General features: G+C 36.2%; 1 protein-coding gene across 1 annotated transcript; it reads right to left on the reverse strand.

Moving 5' to 3' along the window:
* Window positions 1-11089: 11089 nt before the first annotated feature.
* Window positions 11090-16288, reverse strand: LOC145112941 (pumilio homolog 1-like). Its single transcript, XM_079049052.1, has 9 exons — window positions 14935-16288; window positions 13116-14290; window positions 12894-13035; window positions 12702-12809; window positions 12407-12619; window positions 12202-12312; window positions 11909-12103; window positions 11589-11763; window positions 11090-11489 (listed from the first exon to the last, which is right to left on the reverse strand). Exons 1-9 carry the CDS (start codon window positions 15598-15600, stop codon window positions 11452-11454), a joined length of 2823 nt encoding a protein of 940 aa, XP_078905178.1. The 5' UTR covers window positions 15601-16288; the 3' UTR covers window positions 11090-11451.
* Between the last annotated feature and the right edge of the window lie 7567 nt (window positions 16289-23855).

The following is a 23855-nucleotide window of genomic DNA, read 5'->3' on the forward strand; positions in this document are numbered from 1 at the left end:
GGTTTATACACTAGGCACTACGTCTCATAGTCGCCAGGGTTTATACAATAGGTACTACGTCTCATAGTCGCCATGGTTTATACAATAGGCACTACGTCTCATAGTCGTCAGGGCTTATCTAATAGGAACGAAGTCACATCGTCGCCAAGGTTTATACAACAGGCACTAAGTCCATAGCTGCCAACATACTAAATCCGTAGCTACCAACGTACATCTATATTGTACTAAATTCATAGCTACCAACGTACATCTATACTGTACTTTTATCCCTCATACTTTATCTACCCATGTTTTACCCAACATATTTGAAGATAAAATACATATACATTTTAAATCATTTTAAACATGTATAAAACATTCATTCAACATCCATACCAAATAAACAAACAACATATATACACATATCACGTATTTTATATAATATACTTCATATTTTTGTGTAAGATGAAAGTGACTACATACTCACATGTTTTAACGATAACCGGGCAGCACTTCGTTGCCTAGAATGATCGTTTCTAATAAAACCGGAAGTTTTATTGAGAAACCGGACTCTGCGAGGGTCGGGCTTCGAAACCGAAAAAATAAATTTCCCGGGCTTCTCGGGCACTCCGTGGCGTATTCCGGGCGTTGGAAATGATCTCGGGGCATCGGGGGAGGTCAAAATGGCTAAAATATTGAAAAAGCGGCCAAAATTGCCAATTTTCTAACTTTAGCCGGGAGGGTTCGCACCCTCCTATTTATAGGGTCCGAAGCTGCTGATCGGACGGATGAGAAGAAGCCACGCGTCGCAGATCCGAGGGTTCGCAGGGAAGGCTCGCACGTGGGCTCGCACAGGGCTGCGCATGCGAGGGCCTCGCTGGAGGCTTCTGATTGGACCGCTTCGGACAGCACCTCGGTTCGGACACGTTGCTGATGACACACCGAGATCGGACACGGGGCAGCCTCCTATTGGACCGAACCTCGGACTCGCGAAGAACATGACACGCCTCGCCAGCTGGCCTCCGGTGACTCAGCAGTTCGGACACGTGGCAAGCATGCAGCGAGGGTGACGTGGCATTTTCGGGTGAAGCTTATCTATGCGAAATTTTTCGGTTTTCGCGCCAAAACTTCTAAAATCCATAACTTTCGCATACGAGCTCCGTTTTTGACGTTCTTTATATGCACGCGTAGGTAAAACTACGCTCTACAACTTCCGTTTAAACTTCGTCGGCTAATTTTGACTTTAATTTTTATATTATTATTTTTAACAGACCGGGACAGGAAATCCGTTAAAAATTCATAACTTCTTCATTGGACGTCCGTTTTCGTCAGACTTTTTACCGTTGTACTACTAATGACGAGACCTTCGATTCTCGTTTAGGTTGTGTCGGCTAAAAATCACTCGATCTAAAATTCGAGTTTTTAGCTGTCTACTTCTAAGCTGAAACTTCGAAAAATCATAACTTCCTCATACGAAGTCAGATTTGGGCGTTCTTTTAATCGAACTTCTCGGTTTAACGAATACTACGAGTTTCGTTTAGATTACTAAGGCTAAAAAGTAGTTTATCAAAAACTCACTTTTTACGACATTCGGCCCCGTGCCGGTTTTGTCGCGAAACTTCGATAGGTCATAACTTCTTCGTTATAACTCGGATTTTGGCATTCTTTATATATCCGTAATCCTTGTCACGCCCACTACAAGTTTCTTAATAGATATCGGCTTTATCTAATATTTAATTTTGACGCTCATTTTTATTCTTAATTAATTAAACCCTAATAATTAAGCATAAAACACATAATTCACATAAAATTCACATAATTCCTTTTCATTTCTTCTAAATGAGTTACAAAGGTTAACCTAGACCATTATGTCAATATTAATGTCTAGCCTAGAAACACGGACGTTACATACAGGTAGTGGGAACAAATTCCGCATGCGACATCTCCATTTTCACGGCCAGAAAAGACCGATTTTGTTTATGCTTTATAAAAATCAGAGTACCTCTTTTAGTGAAAATTTTGCGGAATTTGTTCCCAGTAAAAGATGATAAATACGTTATCAAAATATTTCCGAAGAAATGTATTTTTATTCATTTTAAAACATTTGGGATGTCATCGTCAATACCGAAACATAAGCATAAACAGAACTTAAATTCATTTACACTAGTGATCTACATCTCTTTAATCTCTCAGTGTAATGTAACTTCGTATCGACACATGTGATACAAATAAGCTTGAGTGGGTCAGGTTGGGAAACCTGGTGAGTACACAGGGATTTCAATCCCACAATGTTATATCATATATATAATTTAGAACTTACAAAATATACAATCTCACCATATATATATATATATATATATATATATATATATATATATATATAAGCAACTCTTACCCCACCCCGTTAATCCTTACAACGAGACTATCCATACTCTCGGACCTTAAATTTTACCTGTTACTTAACCCATACTCTCAGATCTAATTCATGCTCTCGGATCAATAATTGTGCACATTCCATACTCTCGGATTAGGGACAAGTGTCTATGTGTAAATCCATTCTCCCGGATTAACGACGAATGACTATGTCCTATCCATACTCCCGGACTGAGGACGACTGACTATGTCTTAATCCATACTCCCGGACTAAGGACAACTGACTATGTATTAATCCATACTACCGGATTAATGACAGTTGACTATGTCCAATCCATACTCTCGGACTAGGGACAATGACTATGTCTAATCCATGCTCCCAGATCAATGACATATACTAAAGTTCTATTCTCTGAGTATAACTCACTCGTACTCGTAAGAAAATACTACCAAATATTCCTCATAATTAATTTAGGTTTACTCTTTATCCTAAATCATCATATATAATTAGGTATGTTCTTTAACACGTATTTCAGGCAACATCAATTAACTCGCACATAAACATATAATTAATACTTCAATCAATACTTGTATTAAAATCATGTTCATGAAAGGGACTATGCACTCACTTGATAAGGTGGTGACTCGGTACTCGGACAACGCTTCGTTTACTTTAAAATAATTTCCTTCGACGAAACCTAGTATTATTACCACTAAATTTTAGTCTAATATTTACCACGACTAATTATTAGTCTTATTATTATTATTATATAAGCGTTTAAACAATACTTTCCAACCACTATGTACAGACAGGGGCCAGACATAAAACACCGGAGGGCATGACCATTTTGGCATATAGCACTTCTGAAATCCAACAACCCTATGCGGCCCTTTAAACCAGATTCTCCGTACCGCGAGTAGTTAAAAAGATATTATAACGACACTTATATAAGTCATAATAATAGCTCAAATATTTATTATAAGTTCATAATAACAATACTAATTTTAAATATAAGCTATATTAAAATAGGTAAGCATAACTTACTTACAATGGGGTTTTAGCTAGGAGTCGGGCTCTGCAGGGGCAGAACTTCGTTGCTGAATCTTTCTAAGAAAGATTCGTGCAGCGCTTTAGCGCTCACCTTACTATACTAAAACTACAGAAAGAGATCTCGAATCACGAGGGACCGAAATGCTCGGGGGATAAGAAGAGAAAGACTCTTAAATCAAGAGAATGGTGCAAGAAATATGAGAGCCCAAGCCTCTTATTTATAGTAATTGAATTTACAAAAACTACCCTCCATAATTACTTAATGACCTTATAGTTATATAAACGACTAAACACCCCTTCATAATACTATTTTAAATAGATTTAATGATATTTGTACTAAACTAATGTCGAAAGTACTCAACACTAGTCTTATAATAACCGCATCGTCGATACCTTTCTAATGATATATACATTTGTATATATCTATATATGTGTGTACGTATATATGATTTATACTTTATTTTAATACGTAAATATGTTATTATAATTTGTAACTCGTTCATACGAACTCCATTTTTGACGTTTTTTATATCCACGCGTTGGTATTTACGAGTACTACAACTTTCATTTAGACGCCGTCACCTAATTCTCATTCTATCTCAGATTTACAAAACTGTATCGAATTTATTGCGCTTGAAGAGTATGGACCAAGTTTCGTCCATATCTTTAACATACGAGCTCTACTCTCGACATTCTTTATATCTACGCGTAGGTAAAAACAATATCTAAAACTTTCATTTAGACTCCATCAGCTAATTCTCGACCGATCTTAAATTTAACAGTAGGAGGAGATTATACTGTTAAATGTCCGCGTAAAATTCATAACTTCTACATACGGACTCCGTTTTCGTCTGTCTTTTTACCATTGAGTTACTATTAATGAGATCTTCAAATCTCATTTAGGTCGCGTAGGCCAAAAACCGCTCGAACTAAAATTCGAGTTTCGGGTCGTGCACTGTTATGCCAAATCTTAGAAAATTCATAAATTCCTCATACGAAGTCAGATTTGGGCGTTCTTTTTTTGTATGTTCTCGGTTTAACGTATACTACAAATTTTGTTTTGAACACTAAGGCTAAAAAGTCTTCTACCGTAAATTCACTATTTACGTGTCCCGGTGCCATGTCGGTTTTGCCGTAAAACTTCGACGGGCCATAACTTCTTCGTTATAACTCGGATTTCGGCGTTCTTTATATGTATGGAACCCTTGTAACATATACTAAAACTTGGTTAAGATTAATCCTTCTAAATAATCTTCCATCAAAAACTCATTTTTGATGCTCATCGTCTCTAAATTGACTAGCCCGGATCTGCGGGCGTTACACCGCAACTCTTTTAATCAAAGGATTACTCTGATTTTATTTAAAAGCATAAATTAAATCGGTTTTTTCTGGCCGTGATTTTGGGGATGTCACAGGAGCCTTCGGGTACGGGGCTGCCATCACAGCGGAAGCCAGGTGGTTGGCAGTGACTTTTTGTTGCGGGGAGCAGAAAACTAAAGGTCTTATCACACAAGAAGGTTCAAGGCAGCAGATGTTGTGAAGGTGTTAATGTTCGTCAGTGGTTAATGGTGGAGCAGGTGTTTCGGTTGGTGGGTTTCTTTGCCGGCTGCCTTTAGTTTTTGGTGGTGTCCGACAAGGTGGTGCTTTAGGTGGTAGGTTGTAGGTATGTCACCGGAAAATGAAGAGAGTTACCGGAGATGCGTGAGAAAATAAATAGAAAAGATCCATCAAAGCAGGTGGCTTTGGGTTTGTTTCGTTTTGCAGGTGAAAGAAGACGGGAAAAGCGGATTGCTTTGTTTTCTAGATCAGTCGAGTATGGAGGACTGGACTTTGGACGTGACCAAGGTGAAGGTCGGGTGTCCGGGAAAAGTCGTGATTGAGTGAAGACTTTGGACATGACCGAGGTGGAGGTCGGATGTACGGGAATGGTCGAGAATCGAGATGAAAAGAGGGTGATTAAAGGTTGTTGTTAACAAATGATGTGAACAACCGATTAAGGGAGTGATTCTTGGATTAATCGATTTCTTCACGGGTGAACGGGTCTGCGGGTCGGTAGTTAGAGTGGGTCATTTGGATCCTGTGTTTTCTTTATGCACAAGATTGAATAAGAAAGTGTAGGCGTGTGTGGCTTCTCCTTGACTAAGTTATTATTTCCTTTTGTCATTTATCGAAAGTAAAATAGTGGGGATATAGGGCAGCTAGTCTTTTGGGGTTTTCCTTATTTTTAGCATAGTTAGATAGCAGTAAGTTTGATTTAGTCATGTTGTCGTTTGTTTTCTTTTCTTTTATTCTTGTGTTTGTAAGCCTATATAAGGCACATCTTTGGTTTAATTATATATACCCAAGAAAAGCACCTTCAGTGCACGTCGTGAGTTTTGAGTGTGTGTATATTTTTTGGGGCCTGAACCAACATCCTTAGCCCAGGAGTTCGTTCTTGTGAGATTGAATCTATCCTTACTACTTGCTTTGTGTATACTACATAGTTGTACATAGTTAGGATTTTATAGCCTTAGAATGTCTGATTTAGCCTTTCTTCATGTTCCTTGTTTGGTTGTGGATTTGAGGAAGAATCATTTATTCGAATGTCTATTGAGTCTCGTATTATGTACAATTGGCATATACGAAGCAAATGGCGAGGGCAACGGAGATCTTATGAGGCAGAGCAGTATTGGGAGCAGTCTATAGTTAGAATGTAGATGCTTAGTGGTGGTTCTAAGGAACCAGCAGGGCGAGTCCATAGCTGATTTGAGGAGGTAGAGACCTTGTGACTTAGGGTCTTGGGGGAATGACTCAAGACAAATACGGGTTGGTGTGGAAGGTAATATTGGGCCCGTACTACTGGAAGAACTGGATCCATACGCGGCTCGAGGAATAACCTCAAGGGAAGAAAGAGCTTGTAGGAGAGTGAGTGTCGGTATATGCGCTTTAGCCTGTTTGCTGATAATTTTTCTTATGTGTTTCAGTATGGTGGTTACTCGAGGTTCAGGCTCCAACGACCCCGAGAGGTCGAGTACCAACGATGATGAGATTCACAGGATTGTTGTCGCGGATGTAGCCGCAGCAATCAGAGAGGCTATCCCAGAGATGATTGGGTCTGTCAAGACCATGTTGATTGAGACTTTTGATGAGCGTTATGCCGCTGTCAATGAGGTTGCTGGTGTCGTCGCCACCATAGCTCTTGTTGCTACGAGGCCGCAGGGGGGTGATTCATTGTGGTACAGGGAGTTCACCAACACGAAGCCACCCGATTTTGATGGGACCCAGGATCTGATTGCCGCTATGAGATGGATCTCTGATGTTGAGGGATGTTTCTATACCTGCTCCTGTCCAGGGATGAGTTTACTGAGATGTTCAGGGATGTTCAGGGATGTTCAAGGATGAGTTTGTACCCGCGATCGAGCGGGAAAGGTTGGCCCAGGAGTTCCTGTCTCTCAAGTAGAAGATAGAGACGGTGACTGATTACCAGGATGTTTCATGAGAGGGCTTTGTTTGCCCTGAGCAGGTATCCATGGAGCAGACCCATATGAATCACTATTTGAGTATTTTGAGGAGGGATATCTGAGAGTTTGTGGAGAACACCACGTATCGGACATTGGCTGAGCTGCAGACCAATTCCAGGAGGAGAGACATTGAGATGGAGACTCAGGCTAGGGAGGAGAGGTAAACCCAGGGAAGAAATAGGAGGCATGTGCAGTCGCAGTCGAAGACTAAGCGACCCAAGCCCGTGGATTAGAGAGTTGGAGGCCAAAAAATCCGCACTTGCAGGAAGTGCGGCAAGGGACACGAGGGACCATGTCGGTCGGGGTCAACTTACTACCTGTGTGGCATGGAGGGGCATCTGGCTAGGTATTTCCCCAAGGGATTTCGGGTTTGTTTCAACTGCAACCAGACGGGCCACGTGAAAGCCGATTGTCCTCAGTTTGCATCTAACAACATTTCCGAATAATTTTGGAATCTTCCTCCGAGTCTGGAAGTTTTATTAAGTTAGTTTTGCATTGGTAGGATGTGTTCAGTTTCAATTAAGGTGTAGGATCTTGTTTCGGTTGTTCATGAGGATGTTTCTGATGACGGTTGAGGTCCGTCTAAAATGATTATGAGGACTTCAGATGGATTGGATAAGATAGCCTGAGAACACCTGGTTTGGCTTTCGGGCATGGTTCTCATCTAATTTATTGCTTTCTGGTTGGATCAAGCGTTCAACCATCTATCTTATTTTTGGTCACGCGCAATCATGTGTTCGTCTGATGATGTGTCAGTGGCAGCCTGGTCTGTGGGAAGGTTGCTTGTTTCAGAATGGTATGACTCTTGTGGTTTTTTATTGGTGTTGAGTGAGATGTTGATTGGGTTCCTATAGGTCGATGGGATGATGGGTGTGTGCATATAGGCCCACTCCCATTGGGTGCTGGTCGGGAGTCTTCATGTTTGTGTTTTGTGATGACAAGAATGGTGAGGAACCGTGACTTCTCATTCCAGTGGTCGGATGGGGTCACGACAAGTCGTGAACCAACATGGATTGCACTTACGTGAGTTGGGACGACGATGGTGTCACGAAGACTCGTGTGTTTGGTTCGTTAGTCTTTGGCATAGTTGGGTATTTGAGCAGTATTGAGATGCTATTGATGGCTCAATAGCAAACAAGATTTGACCGCACTAGGATCGATTCTGAAACAATATATGTAGGATCTTTACCCGATGCGATCATATCTCTTTGGTCTTTATTTTATAACGAAATTTTAGTTTTCTAAACCTTAAGAAATACCTTTATTTTGCCCAAAAATCTCATATAGAGACTAAAAAATTGTTCAATCTGTTTGAAATCAGGCCCTCAAAAATTCGTTCATTCAACTCAAATCAAGCATCACAACTTCATCTATTTGTCTTGAAGTGGGTAAAACAAACGTGACATGCCAATTAATGTCTATGTGATTTTATGTCTTTAATTGTACAAGGGCTTTAAAAAGTCAAATTGTGTCTAGAACATCAAAACATAATAGATGATACAAAAGCTTATTTTAGTAGGACCTTCTCATCCGATCCGGATTTTGCAAAACATCAAGCAATGTCATTTAAGTTTGAAAAACAAAAAAGTAAATGGCTGTCTGATTCCATTACCTAGAACAAAGAAAATATTTATAAAAAAAAATCTTGAACTGAAATATGGTTTTTGGAAAATGTAGACATATAAGTACTAAAAAAATGTAAGATAGTTTTATATATACCATGGGGCTGTTTGGCAGGATCTGAATTTATAAGAGCTGAATTTTTAAGAGGTCTGAATTTCTAAGAGGGTCTGAATTTTTAAGATCTGAATTTTCAAATGATGTTTGGTTGGAACCTCTGAATTTCAGTGCTGAATTATAAAAATGATCATTTTACCCTTTTATGTTATTTTTGCTAAATTTAACGTTTTTTATAAAATAACTGAATCAACTTCTTGAATAATTATAAAAAATTTATAAATACCATATAAAATCCATATTAAACATAAATCCAAATCAAACATAACACTATCATTTCTTGATTATAACCAAAGCTCATGCTTTCATTGCTTTCTGAAATCTTTTAGAACTATGTCCATCCATAACAAATCTAATGTTAATGAACTCCCTAAGCTTGTGGGTGTGAAATATCATCCACTAATAGACACCACCTGTTCAATATATAACATTGTACTTTCATTTAGTGAATCCATAACATGCTAATATTCATATTTCATCAAGAAAAACAAAAAGCATATCATTTCATCAACAAAATATTATCATATTTCAGAAGAAAAAAAAATAAACAACAAGCAAAGCATATGATTTCGTCAATAACATTATCAAATTTCAAAGATCAACAACATATGTCAACAACATTTCAGCACATAACAACAAGATCCGCAACAGATTTCAGCAAATTAAGAAAATCAGCAACTTATATTAACAACTAGGAACACATTTTCAATAAAAAGGAACAAATCAGCAACTAGTAACACATTCTCAGCAATATATTTCACCAAATAAACACAAAATCAGAAATCACCCCATATATTTCAGAAATCAACACATTATCATAAATCAAAACTGAACCAAAACTAACCTCAAAGTAACGATTCTCTGATATTCGAATTACAGTGGAAACACACTAGATTTTCAAGCATTAAACTCGAATTACATAACAAGAGAAAAAGAAAATGTTACCTGCAGAAGATACCGGAGGTGAAGGCGGCACATGTGAAGCAACCGGAGGCGGAGGCGAAGACGGCGGCGGCCAGGTTGTCGACGGAATGGATGCAGACAGAATCAGAGCAGGAGGAGAAAGGGGTGGAAGAGAACCGACGTCGATGAGGGAGCCGAAGGGTTTGGATGTCGGAGACAGCGATGAAGTCGGAGACGACGTCTCTTGCAGTGTCTGGAGGGGATGACCGGAGGGTTGCAATCAGAGCAGTGGGAAGCGACATTTGTGAAGAAGAAAGAGTAGAGAGAATGAGATAAAGTATTTGGGCAAAGAGGGAATCAGCGTTGTTTTTATTTTTCAGACACGCCTTTAGATCTGAAAGTTTAAGAGGCAGCTTATAAATTAAGAGGCATAAATTCATATGTAACCAAACAGTCTACATCTTAAAAATTAAGAGTTTGCCTCTTAATTTTTCAATTAAGAGGCTACCGAGTGAGATGTTGATTGGGTTCCTATAGGTCGATGGGATGATGGGTGTGTGCCTATAGGCCCATTCCCATTGGGTGCTGGTCGGGAGTTTTCATGTTTGTGTTTTGTGATGACAAGAATGGTGAGGAACCGTGACTTCTCATTCTAGTGGTCGGATGGGGTCACGGCAAGTTGTGAACCAACGTGGATTGCACTTATGTGAGTTGGGACGAGAATGGTGTCGAGGAGACCCGTGTGTTTGGTTCGTTAGTCTTTGGCATAGTTTGGTATTTGAGTAGTATGGAGATGCTATTGATGGCTCAATAATAGCAGACAAGTTTTGATCGCACTAGGATCAATTCTGAAACAAGATATGTAGGATCTTTACCCGATGCGATCATATATCTCTTTGGTCTTTATTTTATAACGAAATTTTAGTTTTCTAAACCCTAAGAAATACCTCTATTTTGCCGAAAAATCTCATACAGAGACTAAAAATTGTTCAATCTCTTTGAAATCAGGCCCTGAAAAATTCGTTCATTCAACTCAAATCAAGCATCACAACTTTATCTATTTGTCTTGAAGTGGGTAAGACAGAACGTGACATGCCATTTAATGTCTATGTGATTTATGTCTTTAATTGTACAAGAATTATGGTCGCGGCTTAAAAAAGTCAAATTGTGTCTAGATCAACATCAAAACATAATAGATGCTACAAAAGCTTATTTTAGTAGGATCGTCTCATCCGATCCGGATTTAGCAAAACATCAAGCAATGTCATTTAATTTAAGTTTGAAAAATAAAAAAGTAAATGGCTGTCTGATTCCAATACCTAGAACAAAGAAAATATTTATAAAAAAATCTTGAACTGAAATCTGCTAATACACAATAACTAACTACGAACAGACAGGTCTAACCAATCGGTCCTACATATCAAACGTTTGGACCAATCTGCTGACCAGACCTAACTGTGTCCAGCTATAACTACTAGCATGTAAAGTAGGAAAAATTGAGAATGCTACACAAAATACATGAATGCAAGAAGCATGAAAACAGACATGTTCAAAGTGACATTTTTGACTGAAAAAGAAAACTGTTTTAAATACGATACGATACATAACAAGGACAATCCAACTCTCTGCCTAGAAACATAAACGACCACGGGCAACATTTTTGTACAGTCATGTCACGTCACAAGTGTGTAACACTCATTTTTTACACCCTTATAAATTTAGGAAACCCGTGTAGCCCCCTCGACTATGTATAAACTACAGCATTTACAGTTTCTTCTAGTACATTTGCAAATCTAGGCTCATATAATAAATATAGCCTCAACCAACCACTATTTTCAGACAGAAAGGTGTATAGCTCAAACTAGCCTCTCAGTTAATTAGCTGTACATCTCTTCCTATGGAGTGCTCCTAAGCACCATGTGACAACTGGGCTGCAATCCTCCTTTCTGCAATTGTCAACAAAAAAACCAAAATTTCAAATTCTATTACTGGAAAAGTTTTAGGTCAACATTTGACTTTTAGAAGTAAGTGAAAACATAACATACCTCCAGCAGCAACAAGCTTCTCTACACGAGCAACGATATGTTTCCCATACGTGTATTTCTTCAGTGCATTCAGATGAACTTTGATTCGTGTCAGTATGTGCTCACGTTCTTGATCACTACAAGTTTCCAGTACCTTTTGCACCACGTAATTTGCAAACTGATCTTTCATCATCGCCTGAATCACATATCACATAATACATTAACACCCTGTTTCTTGTTTTTCATCAACTGTTTCTTGTCTGGATAAAGATCATGTTTAAAAATTATTTGAAATAATGTGAAAGCCTCATTTCCTGATCTTCTCTATTAGGAAAACAAACCTGAAGAGGCTCATTCTCATCAGTAGTGCCAAGCATCTCATTCACAAGGAGTTGGCGTTCACTAGCATCACCAAAAGTCAAACATTTCTCAACAACATTTGACGCAAATTTCTGTTGACTCATCTGAACAATCTTTCCAGCCAACTCATGGATTATGATCGAACGCTCATCCGGCTTTCCATGTTCCAGTACATGCTGTGCTCCAAACACAAAATCCATATCTTTTATAAACAAAATATCATATAGAAAATGAAATATTAAAATCAAAATAAGAGCTATTTTGTATTCTGCACCTGTACAACATAATTTCCATACTGATCTTGTGCAAGCATGCTTACACACGCGAGAATCTCAGTCATCACCTTGTTTTGTGTTTCTTGATCCTCACAATGCTCAAGTACCCTCTGCAAAAACATAAATAAGAGTATGTTTTTCTATTTCTTGTATTTAGCCTTTAAAAAGTTAAGTGAAAACAACTAAAAGAACACAGTATCAAACCTGGATGACACGACACCCATATGGATGGGTGGAAAGGGTGACAACTTGATCAAAGAAAGTGGTAATGATGAATTGAATATGTTGTTCAGGAACACATTCAATGCACTTTTGAATAACATGGTTTCCATTCTGATCACGTACACATCGCATGATATGTCCATCAAGTTCTTCAACCATTTTGATCTTTTGGTCCAAATCAACAACTTCGATTGCCTAAAAAAGTCAACATTTAGACAAATTCATGGATAAAAACTCATGTCAATTACCATTTACCAAATAAAAAATGATAATTTACCTTCTGGATTACACGACAACCATACATTTGAAGGCTGAGTGTCAACACATGGCCTAAAAGCTTTCCAGCCAATTCTCTTCTTTGGGTTGGCATTCCATGCTCAAAAAACTGCAATAACAAAAGTCAATCCAAAATAGAAAAAAAAAAGTCAACTCTGTTTTGTGGGTCCCATCTTGAACGATATTATTATACCTTCTGAATCACATAGTTTCCAAAAACATCAGTCATCAGTGTAAGTGCCTGTGGAAAGATCTCTTGGAAAACCATGTTTTTTTCTTCTGTAGTTGCAGTTTCAAGTTTCTGTTGAATGAAACGACTCCCATACTGATCCGCACTGCTCATTAAAAAAAAAAGATCAACTTTTAATATAGAATTTAAAAACATCTACTCATTTATAAACTTATATATGTATACCTGAATTCAACTACATGCCCAGTGATTTCAGAAAGCTCAAAGGACTTGGTTTTGTTGCTCTTAAATTCTTCAAGCAAAGAAGAAGCAAAGCTATTATCACCACCATCAAGATGCCAAGGCCCCATAACACCACCACCACCACCACCTAAGTTCCTCATTTGAGGGGAGAATCGTGCATTGAGTTCACCGAGTCGAATCGGGCTACCCGGTCCCCGAGGTGAGTTTGGAACCGGGCTTATCAATGGACTCCCGGGATACGATAATCCCATTCCATAACCGTGATTCCCATAATACCCATGGTGGTTTGGACTTGCAGACTTTCCACCAAACGGATACTGTGACTTCTGTGGTGATGATAAGCTTCCAAGATATGCTTTTTGAAGCAAATCCGTATACGAATTGCCTAAATAACTGTTCCTATCAAGACCCGGATCATTCAGAGCAGCTATCTGAGCTGCATATTCGGTTGTTCTCAGATACTGAAGATACATCGGGTCGATAAAAGGCGTGTTTCCCCCGATTCTGCTCTGTGATTCCATTCCGAACCTTGATTCCATTCCTGGGAAAGCCATGGCAGAGGCCGCGGCAGCAGCGTTCTCGAAAAGTGGCGGCAGGTTCAAATTGCCGACTTGACCCGACACCATTTGTGGCGAATTGGTGGTGTACGCGGTTGTACCATAGTTGGAATACGCTGGATCCCAGCCTCCATAGATGCTATTATTAGAGGATCCATCAACATACAGATTATTACTATTATTGTTACTGTTATTGTTATTATTGGATGGATAAGCATCATGGTAATCTGGATTCTGATCAAAGTGGGCCCGATTCTTGGCTTCACCCATGCTTCCATTTGACAAGTTCATGCCAGATAATGCAGTCACCAGATCTTCTGACTCTTTTGAAGATGACCCGCCATTGAAGAGATTCTTTTGACCGTTTAGATTTCTTTTTTCGACCCGCCCGCCTCCGATTGGAGTCGGGACCGGGCTAGGGACCCGGGCAATGTGTTGCGGGTCGGGGGTCCCGCTTCTTGATAAAGAAGCTGCTAATGCTGCAGCATAAGAGTATGATGTTGGCAGTGTGTTGTTGTTGTCATCATTGTTTTCAAAAGTGTTGCGGCTTGCGGGTCGAGATGGGTGCCCGGAAGGTGTAGTCGAACGGGTCAAATCATCCTGCATGTTTCATATATCATATAATCAGTATATTGCGTTTGACCCAAAAGGGAGAGTCAAATACTTATTTACCCTTGATTTATCTATTGCTTCTTTGAATAATCAGAATTTGTCACAACAACAAACTGTGTCATGTACTATGTTTTATTACAGTTGATTACTTTCTGATTTCGATCACTCGATATCATAGAATAGGAACATGGGTGATAAACCTAAAAATAACATTTTTTGAAAATTCATGAAAGAAGACGATTGAAAGCTTGAATTTGAAAGAGAAAAATCAACAAAGTCAACATAACAAGCAAGTAAGCACTTTTTGATATTGTATGTTTGTTTTGAAAGCAATTATTGCAACTTGAACAGTCAGAACAAGTAATCAGTCTAACCAATTTTTCTTGAAGCAACTTTTTACTGCTTTTCCAGATCTAATTATTTTTTGACTAAATAATCATAAATCAACATTTATCAAGATACTCAAACAGAAATCTTGATAACAAGCGTCACAAAACCATTGCTACAAGCAACTTTATCATCATTCAGTGACATTAAACAATCTCTTCAAACACATCAACTAGAAATCAGAAGTTAAATCAATAATCAATAAATTTCATATAAACTGAAGCAGAAAACAAAAAAAAAATCACCTGAAAAATCTCAGCAAGGCTCTTCTGTTTGCTACCTAGCCCTAAACCAGGCAACCCAATCAATCCATCACCACCCCACTCAGCTGAAACCTTAACTTTCTCTGCCTCGGAAACCTCAGCCTCTTGTTTCTTCGAGTTAAAGCCAGGCGGCATAGAAAAAAGAGACACCCCACCACCACCGCTGCCGCCACCACCACCATCAGTCCGGTTAGATTTCCTCCTATCCCCAATCCCTCCTAAACCCACCCCACCACCACCACCACTTTGCATTCTTTGGGAAAACCGCCAATCCTCTTTTGACAGCAATGGTGGCGGCAACCTAGGGTTTAAATTAACGTTTGAGTAATAGTAAGATAAATAAGCGGGATCAGCCCTAAGTTCATCCTCCGACATAAATCCATTGCCACCAGCAAACTCAGAGAACGCTAAATGATTGTTATTATTATTGCTTCCATTGTTATTACCAAATAAACCACCAACTGCGCTCAAAGAACCCTCCACAGTAGGTGGCGCTGAGCCACTTCTATACATGTTTAACTCCTTTTCATGATCATCAGCCTCTCGCCTGTGTTCGTGAAGCAACAATCCTAACTCGTTCTCCAACTCGTCTCCAAATGAACCATCATTTGTGCCGATCATGGGTCTCCTATTCAATTCAGATAACATCTTCAAGGATGAAAACTATATGCGCATACCCCAATTAAACCTATAAAACTAAAAAGAAAGATACCCAGAGAAAAGAAATGATAATATACCCTAAACAATCATAACCCGGGTGAGAATATAAGGAAATTTGTGGATTTAGCTAATAAAAATCGAGTCTTTGATCAACCACGTAACAAAAACAGACAAACCCTAAAAACCCTACAACAAAAATAAAAATTTGAGCTTCACTATGATCTAAAAACCTAAGAATCAGTTCTTGAAACCCGTAAATATCAAAACTTTGATCAAGAAAACCCCAGAAACATGGTCACTCGTTTATAATCTACAGGCACGATACTCGATCGTCAAACAACGAACATAAATAATAAATAAAAAGCTACAGACAGAAGATACAATAAGCGTAATTTTGGCAACTTTTTATCACTGTTTTCACATTAGATTGCAAGAACAGCGAGTATAAAAGAAAGGGTTTCCAAGAAACTAAGAAAGATAGAGGCGAAAGAACAGTGATAGTGATGAGGGTTTGTTCGAGTTATATGTATCAAGAAAGGTAAGAGTGGGGGAGAAGAGGTTAATCAGGCGGCGAATTGGTTCTTACTGAGAACCCTTTTTAGGGTTTTGTTTTCAACTGCATATTGTAAGAATGACTCAACACAGTAACTTCGCTAAATTTCGTTGAGAAAATCAAGTAAATCTTGGGTTTCTATTTTTGGGGTAAGAGAATCAAAATTTCCCCCAACCAGTAACCAACACCACTTGCTTTATTGTAGATCCTTGATATTTTGTAATTAATTATATTTAAATAAATGTGATAATACTACAACAATGAATAAGTATTTACAATAAATGTCAAACGTATTGTTTTTTTTTATCTATTTTACGAAATCTGAAGAAATAACTCATTCATGTAAATTATAATGGATGATACTTGTTTACAATGAAAATTTATATATAATAATTTATAAAGTTTCATATTTCTAGTTTGATATAGTTTAAGAGAGAGAGACAGAGAAAGAAAGTGATGTTTGTATCGTGTATATATAAAAACGAAAAATTTGAAGAAATTGCCACATGAATCCTTTAGATTCGGCGATGAAAGGAAGGATGCGAAGACTCTGCCCCAATGCTATGTTGAGCCAAACACTTCCTAAAATTGAAAAAAAAAAATGTGGTAATTGGTAGTAAACATGTGTAGAGTGAAATGCCAAAAATACCCAAAGTTGTTTATGTGATTTCTGAAAACTTCTTAGTTCTTACCAAATTTTGAGCATGATTAGTAGGAAGGAAGTTGTCATATTTAGGAGTTTCTTTTTTCTTTTGGTAGGCATATGAAAGTCAATTTTAGTATTTTTTATGATAATACACATATAAAACAAAAACATACACACACACACAATATATATATATATATATATATATATATATATATATATATATATATATATATATATATATATATATATATATATATAGGGAGATGATCAAATGAGAACACCTAAAAGGTTGAGAACGCAAGAACAATTGTAGACCAATCATTTTTACAGGGCATAAATGGAATTTTACCATCTAATTAAATTATGATTTCCTAAATTTTAGTGATTATGATGACAATTATCCAAAATATCTCATTTTTTAGATCCTATTCTTTTAATGAACCAATAATTAATAAAATCATGATTTAATTTCTATCTAAAAAAACGTTTTTTTTTTCATTTCATTTTTCATTTTTATGTTTCATTATTAGCAATCAAATATCAAGAGAATGAACAATTTATCGGTTTACCTCATTTATTTAAAAAAAATATATCTTCATAAATAATGATTTATACATTTCATTTTAAAATGAATAAAATTGTAAATTATAAACGAATTAACTCAGATGTATTTATGAATACACTTGTAAAATCATAAAAGAATAAAACCCGAAAAAAAGATTATAAAATCAACTAAAATGATACTCATGTATAAATAAAGAAAACACATTTCTATTCATATAAGAATATAATTATAATTGTAAATGAATAAGTTACAATATATATTTTTTTGATACGGAAACTAGTACTACAATTACAATCATAAATGAATAAAACATCTTTGCGCTCCTTCCGAAATCTATTGGTGTCGGTGTTTCATTTGGTAAATCTCCCACCTCCCACTATATGCATGTTTATTCATTGGATCTGCAAAAATGTTAAATAAACAATTATGTATAATTAAATAGTCATTCACACATAAATACACTGATATTCACAAATGAATACACTCTATTCATAAATAAATACAAAATAAAAATAGTGTAAAAATTATCATTTCTTATTCTTCGTTCCCTGCCAAGAATAACCACCAGGATGGGGTTGTGTTTCCGGTGAAATCAAAAGAGGCAATCGCCTCTTGGCTTTTTCCCCTCACCTGCATTGTCGTGGCTGCTTTCCTTGCTCCTCTCGAACCAGCCTCATGGAGTATTCATTGATGATTAACTGCAAATGAGACATCTGACATTGTATTCGTATAAGATTACAACTGAAACATAAAGGATTTGTGACTTGTAACAACTTATTGAGTGTAAAAGAAAAGTACATCGGGTCCAACAGTTATCAGATTAGCAAGAAGAACTGCTCATGACACCAATTGCAACTAAATATGTAAACAAGCAGCCAAACAGGATGGATTGATTTCAAAGAGGTCTTCCAAGTTTCATCTTCATACAAGATCCCAATTGGAGAATGGACACAAAATTGAAGCCAAACAGGATGGATTGATTTCAAAGAGGCTGCCATCGTTAAAATTTGAACCCAACGAAACCCTAATGAAACATCCGAATAAAGAAAAAAAACGGAAGGCGAAAACTATAGGGTTTCCTTCGAATCTCAGCGATACAGATTACAGCTTCAGTCTGGCAGCCATGGTTAACATTCACTGAAATCAACTAAATTGAACAAAAAAACAATTGTATTCGCATCAAGGTTTTGAGTAATCGGAGACAGATATACCTTTGTGTGATCTATTGACCTATAATCTCTCTTGATTTTGATCGCAGAACCCGTGATCGTCTAGGGTTGTCATAGTGGCTGAGGCGGTAGGAGGACTGAGGACTTGAGATCCTTCTTGATCTTCTATCATTGTCGTTTCAGTAATTAGGGCTCGGATCTAGGGGATAGAGATGATGTTACTAAGCAGATAGGAGAATGGTACAAAAGATGGAGATATCGGTGGAGACGATGGTGGAACAGAGTGGGCTCATTCCGAAATCGATGTAAAAGGAGCAGTGGGAAGCGGTCGAATAGATGAGAGAAAACCGTGGGGGGAGAGACCGAGTGATTTTAGGAGTTGTTTAAAATAAGGGAATGATTATTTACCATGATACCCTTTTCTTATTTTTAATTCAAATTAATTGAATTTAAACATTTTAATAATAACAAAACTTCTAATTAATTATAGCCTTGGATCTAAGATACTAGATGGATGAGATCCGTTCTCGCGTTCTCAACCTTTTAGGTGTTCTCATTTGATCCTACTCCTATATATATATATATATATATATATATATATATATATATATATATATATATATAGAGAGAGAGAGAGAGAGAGAGGAAGGATCATTTGAGAACCTATAGTTTCACGGTAACCCGAGAACTAATTTTAGATCTTTAGATCAAAAAAATAGAGGGCTTAGATTTCTTATGGCAATTCTGTAAATAAGTGGTAAAAAAGAGACGCGGGGGTATCTAGATTTTTGGATCCAGGGGTGTTATTGGCATTAAAATATGTCGAATCTATTTTTTACTCCGAAACCAATTTCGCAATTACATATCACCGATGATTACTCACCTTCTCCCTCCGTCGATTTGTTTCCCCCAAAAGCACCACCGTCTGGAATCCATGCCGCCTCCGACCATCGACTCTTTGTTCTCTCTCTATTCCTTACCAGATCTATCTCTTTCTCCATTTCTCTCTCTCTCACGTCGTTATATATCTACATCGTATGTTCACCATTCACCGGAGAACACCGCCATCGCCGCCCTCATCTCGCCCTCCTTTATCGATTGAAGATCTGAACGGAGAAGTCGACCCATGCCGATCATAGATCCGATCGAATATCCAATTTGAGAAGATGATTCTCTGTCAATCGGATATCTAATTAGAGAAAAATCCTCTACCGATCTTTGTTGTTGATGCTCTGGTTAGGCCGATCATCATGTTTATTACATCAGCGATCATTGTCTATGGCGGAGGCGAAGATTCCAGAACAAAAGCGATACGATTCGTTTGTGTTGACCTAAAGTCAGGCCGATGAGAAGAACGATGTCTCTCATACATACACGTTTGATGATCAGTATGTATTTCAAAACTCATATCTCAAATAATCTTCCTTAATTTTCTTCTATCTCAATTTTACCATCATTTTCACGATGGTACGACATATTCACATCTATTATTATTTTATCTTATGTCGCCGCATGTCCTCATCTATTCCACTATTCTCTGCACTTTAATTCCATCAAACATGATGATGTATAGATTTTCGATGATAGTCAAATACAGGTTCCTACTCTAAGTCATATATTTTATTATTAGGATTAATAACGGATTTTTGTTGTTATCTATGCTCCTTTAGGTTCAAGTTTGTAATGAATATTCTGGAACAACAAAATTACTTTCAAACCTTTTGGAATAAGGTATCATGTTTGTTTATTTACAATTACATCATCACACATTAATAAAATTAAACTTAGTTACAAAATTTGTCTAAAATTTGAATAATGAAAATAATCTTAATCCTACTGTAATCATTTTATAAGCGTGATATTTTGATTAGTTCTTATGTTGCATACATGTATATTGAGATGATTTATTACTTATGTATCATGTTTTACTTTTTCCTACAACTTTGTGTAGCTAATATCTATTTACATACCCTGTCAAAAAAAACCAGAAAGAATTTTATTAAGAAATGACACATGCACACATATCATGATCCTTGAGTTTTTAATGTTCATCACATTAACATGTGGATTAACATTGTGTTGTGTATCTATGATATAAACAATATTGCGTTGGTGCATCTGTTGATGCTGCTGTTCAAACAGCTAGACTTGCAAATAAGGCTCCTTTCTCCCCTAAACTCAAATCATGTGAGAGCTGATTCTTTTCTTCCTAGTCGTGATTTGCTTCTTTCTCCCCTAAACTTTTCTTGATCTGGATTTTTCTCAAGCGTAATTTCATAGAATATGAAATCGATCCAAATCTTCTCAATCTTATTCCACAAAACCTTCGAAATTTGCCCCATCAACGAGAACTCGCAACAAAAAACCCATGTTCTGGTTTGTATCAATTCAACGAAAATCCATAGTCGCATCCCTAATTAACGAGATTTATTTCTTCAATACATTGATTTATTCAGATCAAACATCGATCGTGGTTGTTTCAAACACAAAAACCTCTCCAAGTGGGAAATTTATATATATTACAGGTTTTCTAGATTTTATATTTTGATAAATTAGATTTTATCTTCTCTAAATATCTTAATAGTATATGAAATGAGTCTTCGATTAATAGTTTGTTTAACCTTTTATGTTAATTTGTTGATTAATCACATAATCTAACACTACATTAGCAAATTAGGGTTTGATAGATTAATATTATGTTTTGATGAAATTATGGTTTTTTGTTTAAGATACTCTGTAATTGAATCTATTAGTTTTATGCTTCTAACTATAATACGTTTTGAGAATCTGAGGATTTGTTATTCTATTTTGACATAATTGAATTCATCTCTCTGTATTTCTAGTCTGATAATATCAAATTTAGATTCATATTTTAGATAATATGTATTCTAAATTGTCTCTTGTAATAGGCTTTGAGAAGTTGTTATTCTGTTTATTCTAAAATTATGAATTATTTTTCTGAAAATATTTATTGTAGTTATGGTTTGTATTTGATCCAGATTCACTATAGCTTGAGTTAGGAATGAACCTGTTTATTGTAGTTTCGGTTAAATGTTTTTTGAAATTGTTTACTATAACTATTATTAGTGTTTAATACCCATTTAAAGCTAGTGAAATTGTTTGTTTAGGTTGGTAGTGGTTGTTAACCTAAGGTCTGATTAAGTCTATTCTTTTGTATTTTATATAATATTAAATCTTTTGTCTGGATTATACTAGATATTACTAATCGAAGTTAAGTAAATGTGTGCCTGATAACCTCATATTATACATATTCTTAGTTGATAAGTTAGATCTTGCTTTTTTATATAGATGTTATTTTGTTAGAAACTACTTTCTTTAAACCTTTTATGATGAATTAATGTGAAATATTCTAAAATTACGTGTCATATTATGATTTTAGACATTATGATTTTGTTGGAAACAATTTGCTTTGAACCTTTTTTGTTGAATAATGTGTAATATCTTATTTTACACATTCTTATTTTGTTGGAAACAATTCTGCTTTGAACCTTTTTGTAAAGTATTGTGATGGTAGAGAAATTGAAAATGAATTGATGAAAATTGAAAATGAATTGATGAAAATTAATGTTGAAATATCGAAATTCCTTATCGATGTTTGTAATAGAGGAACTAATGATGAATTTTAGAACATTAATGTTTAGTTGAGCTACTATATTTAGTAGGCATTTGTTGACTAAATGGAAATAGTGAGTATGAAATATAAGATTCTCCAACAGGATGACCATTTGTTGCATCAATAATAAAGAAAAAAACGTGAGAAATTTGTAAAAGTAGAAAATTTTCATCTATATTATTAGTTTATTATTACCATGACATTTGAGAAAGGAGTTGGACTTTGCATCTGTGTAAGTGTCTAAGATTGAGGGAAAGAAGGGTTCAATAGTTAAGTGCTATCAAAGGTATAACCCTGTCCAGGTTTCGATGAAGAGAAACTATATTGATTGCCATGTGTCACTTTCAGGATTTTCTTGTTTAACACCTCTGTTTGTGAAGCATAAGGTAAATCATAATTTGATCATATTATTCGGTGACATTTAATTAAACTATTATAAATTATTGACTGTTTGAAAAAACATTTTCATTATTCCCAACTAACTATTACTTTTTATAGATTTATCCATCAAACAATCATTATAATAATCATAAAGAAAAGACTAAAGTGCATGAAATTGCAACATACTTTCATGTATTACTTTCTCATAACATATTATTTTCATTCTCCCTATTACATCATCCTACTTTGAGAATGTACCCAATCATAAATTGGAACAAAGACATGCATGCATTAGCATTTAAATCGGGAACAATTATTACCATATTCAACTTGAATAGAATTTGAACTTGAGCAATTTATGATGTCAATCTTTTTGGATCTACACCCCCAAGAATCATTATTGAGTGATATTGCTAATAATATATGATCCTATAGGGTCGCACCTTTATCAAGTTGACACATTTTGTATATTTATTATTAATATGATTATTAATAAATAATATCGATTCTTGTATTTATTTAGGGAATAATTATTGTTTTGTGAAAATAATAATTAAAGAGAATATAATTAGTTATTATATCATATGGTATGATTTAATAAGTCATGTACAAAGTTTTGGACACTTTGGTTAACCATGATTGAGTTAATGAGTTAACATAACATGGTTAATGAACTAGCTAGACAAATTTTGTCTTCTGCTTAAGCATGGCCAAAATCATTTTTATAAGAGAAGAGGTTGTTTGTCAACTTTCTTCTTATGTCCCCCATGCTTCTGAAAGGTTTCCAATGCTTTATGTTATTATAATCTAAAGGTATGTCTTGCATGAGAGTATAAAAAGGATGCATGTGCTTTCATTTTTTGGCTAGTTTTCTACACTTTCTTTCATATGGCCAAAAGTTTCTTCTATGCTTCACTTCTCTATCTTTTGAAGCTAGTTTGGTGATTAGAAGCCCTCTTGAGTTGTCTCATTTAATGCTTATTTGAGTTAAGTACTTAAAGGTTTAGGACACTTAAGAATACAAGAAGGAACTATCATCTGAAGTGCCTTAATCTTGATGGTGGATACTTGTAGAGAAAATCATACTCTTTGATTTTTTTTATCTTCATCAACACCCCTGATGTGGTGCAGACTATACCTATCTAGCTTTAAATTTATAACCTAACTACTTATTTATTATTGCGCCTATAGGTAGTGTACCTATTCAGTGTATATCATAGTAAAGTAAGTTGGGGTCGAACACAGAGAACGAATTTAATTAATTAACATAATCACTAAAAATTAATCTGAAA

Source organism: Lactuca virosa, chromosome 5, assembly GCF_052849685.1.
Source record: "Lactuca virosa cultivar CGN04683 chromosome 5, Lactuca_virosa_CGN04683_v6, whole genome shotgun sequence".
Lineage (NCBI taxonomy): Eukaryota > Viridiplantae > Streptophyta > Magnoliopsida > Asterales > Asteraceae > Lactuca > Lactuca virosa.

What these genes read in the sequence shown, in the direction of transcription:
- LOC145112941 (XM_079049052.1), bottom strand. Translation starts at nt 15,600, where the DNA reads ATGTTATCTGAATTGAATAGGAGACCCATGATCGGCACAAATGATGGT. An exon ending in GAAACTATGTGATTCAGAAG is followed by an intron (nt 12,810 to 12,893) that starts GTATAATAATAT and finishes TTGTTATTGCAG; the next exon opens with TTTTTTGAGCATGGAATGCC. An exon ending in ATGGAAATTATGTTGTACAG is followed by an intron (nt 12,104 to 12,201) that starts GTGCAGAATACA and finishes TTTGGAGCACAG; the next exon opens with CATGTACTGGAACATGGAAA.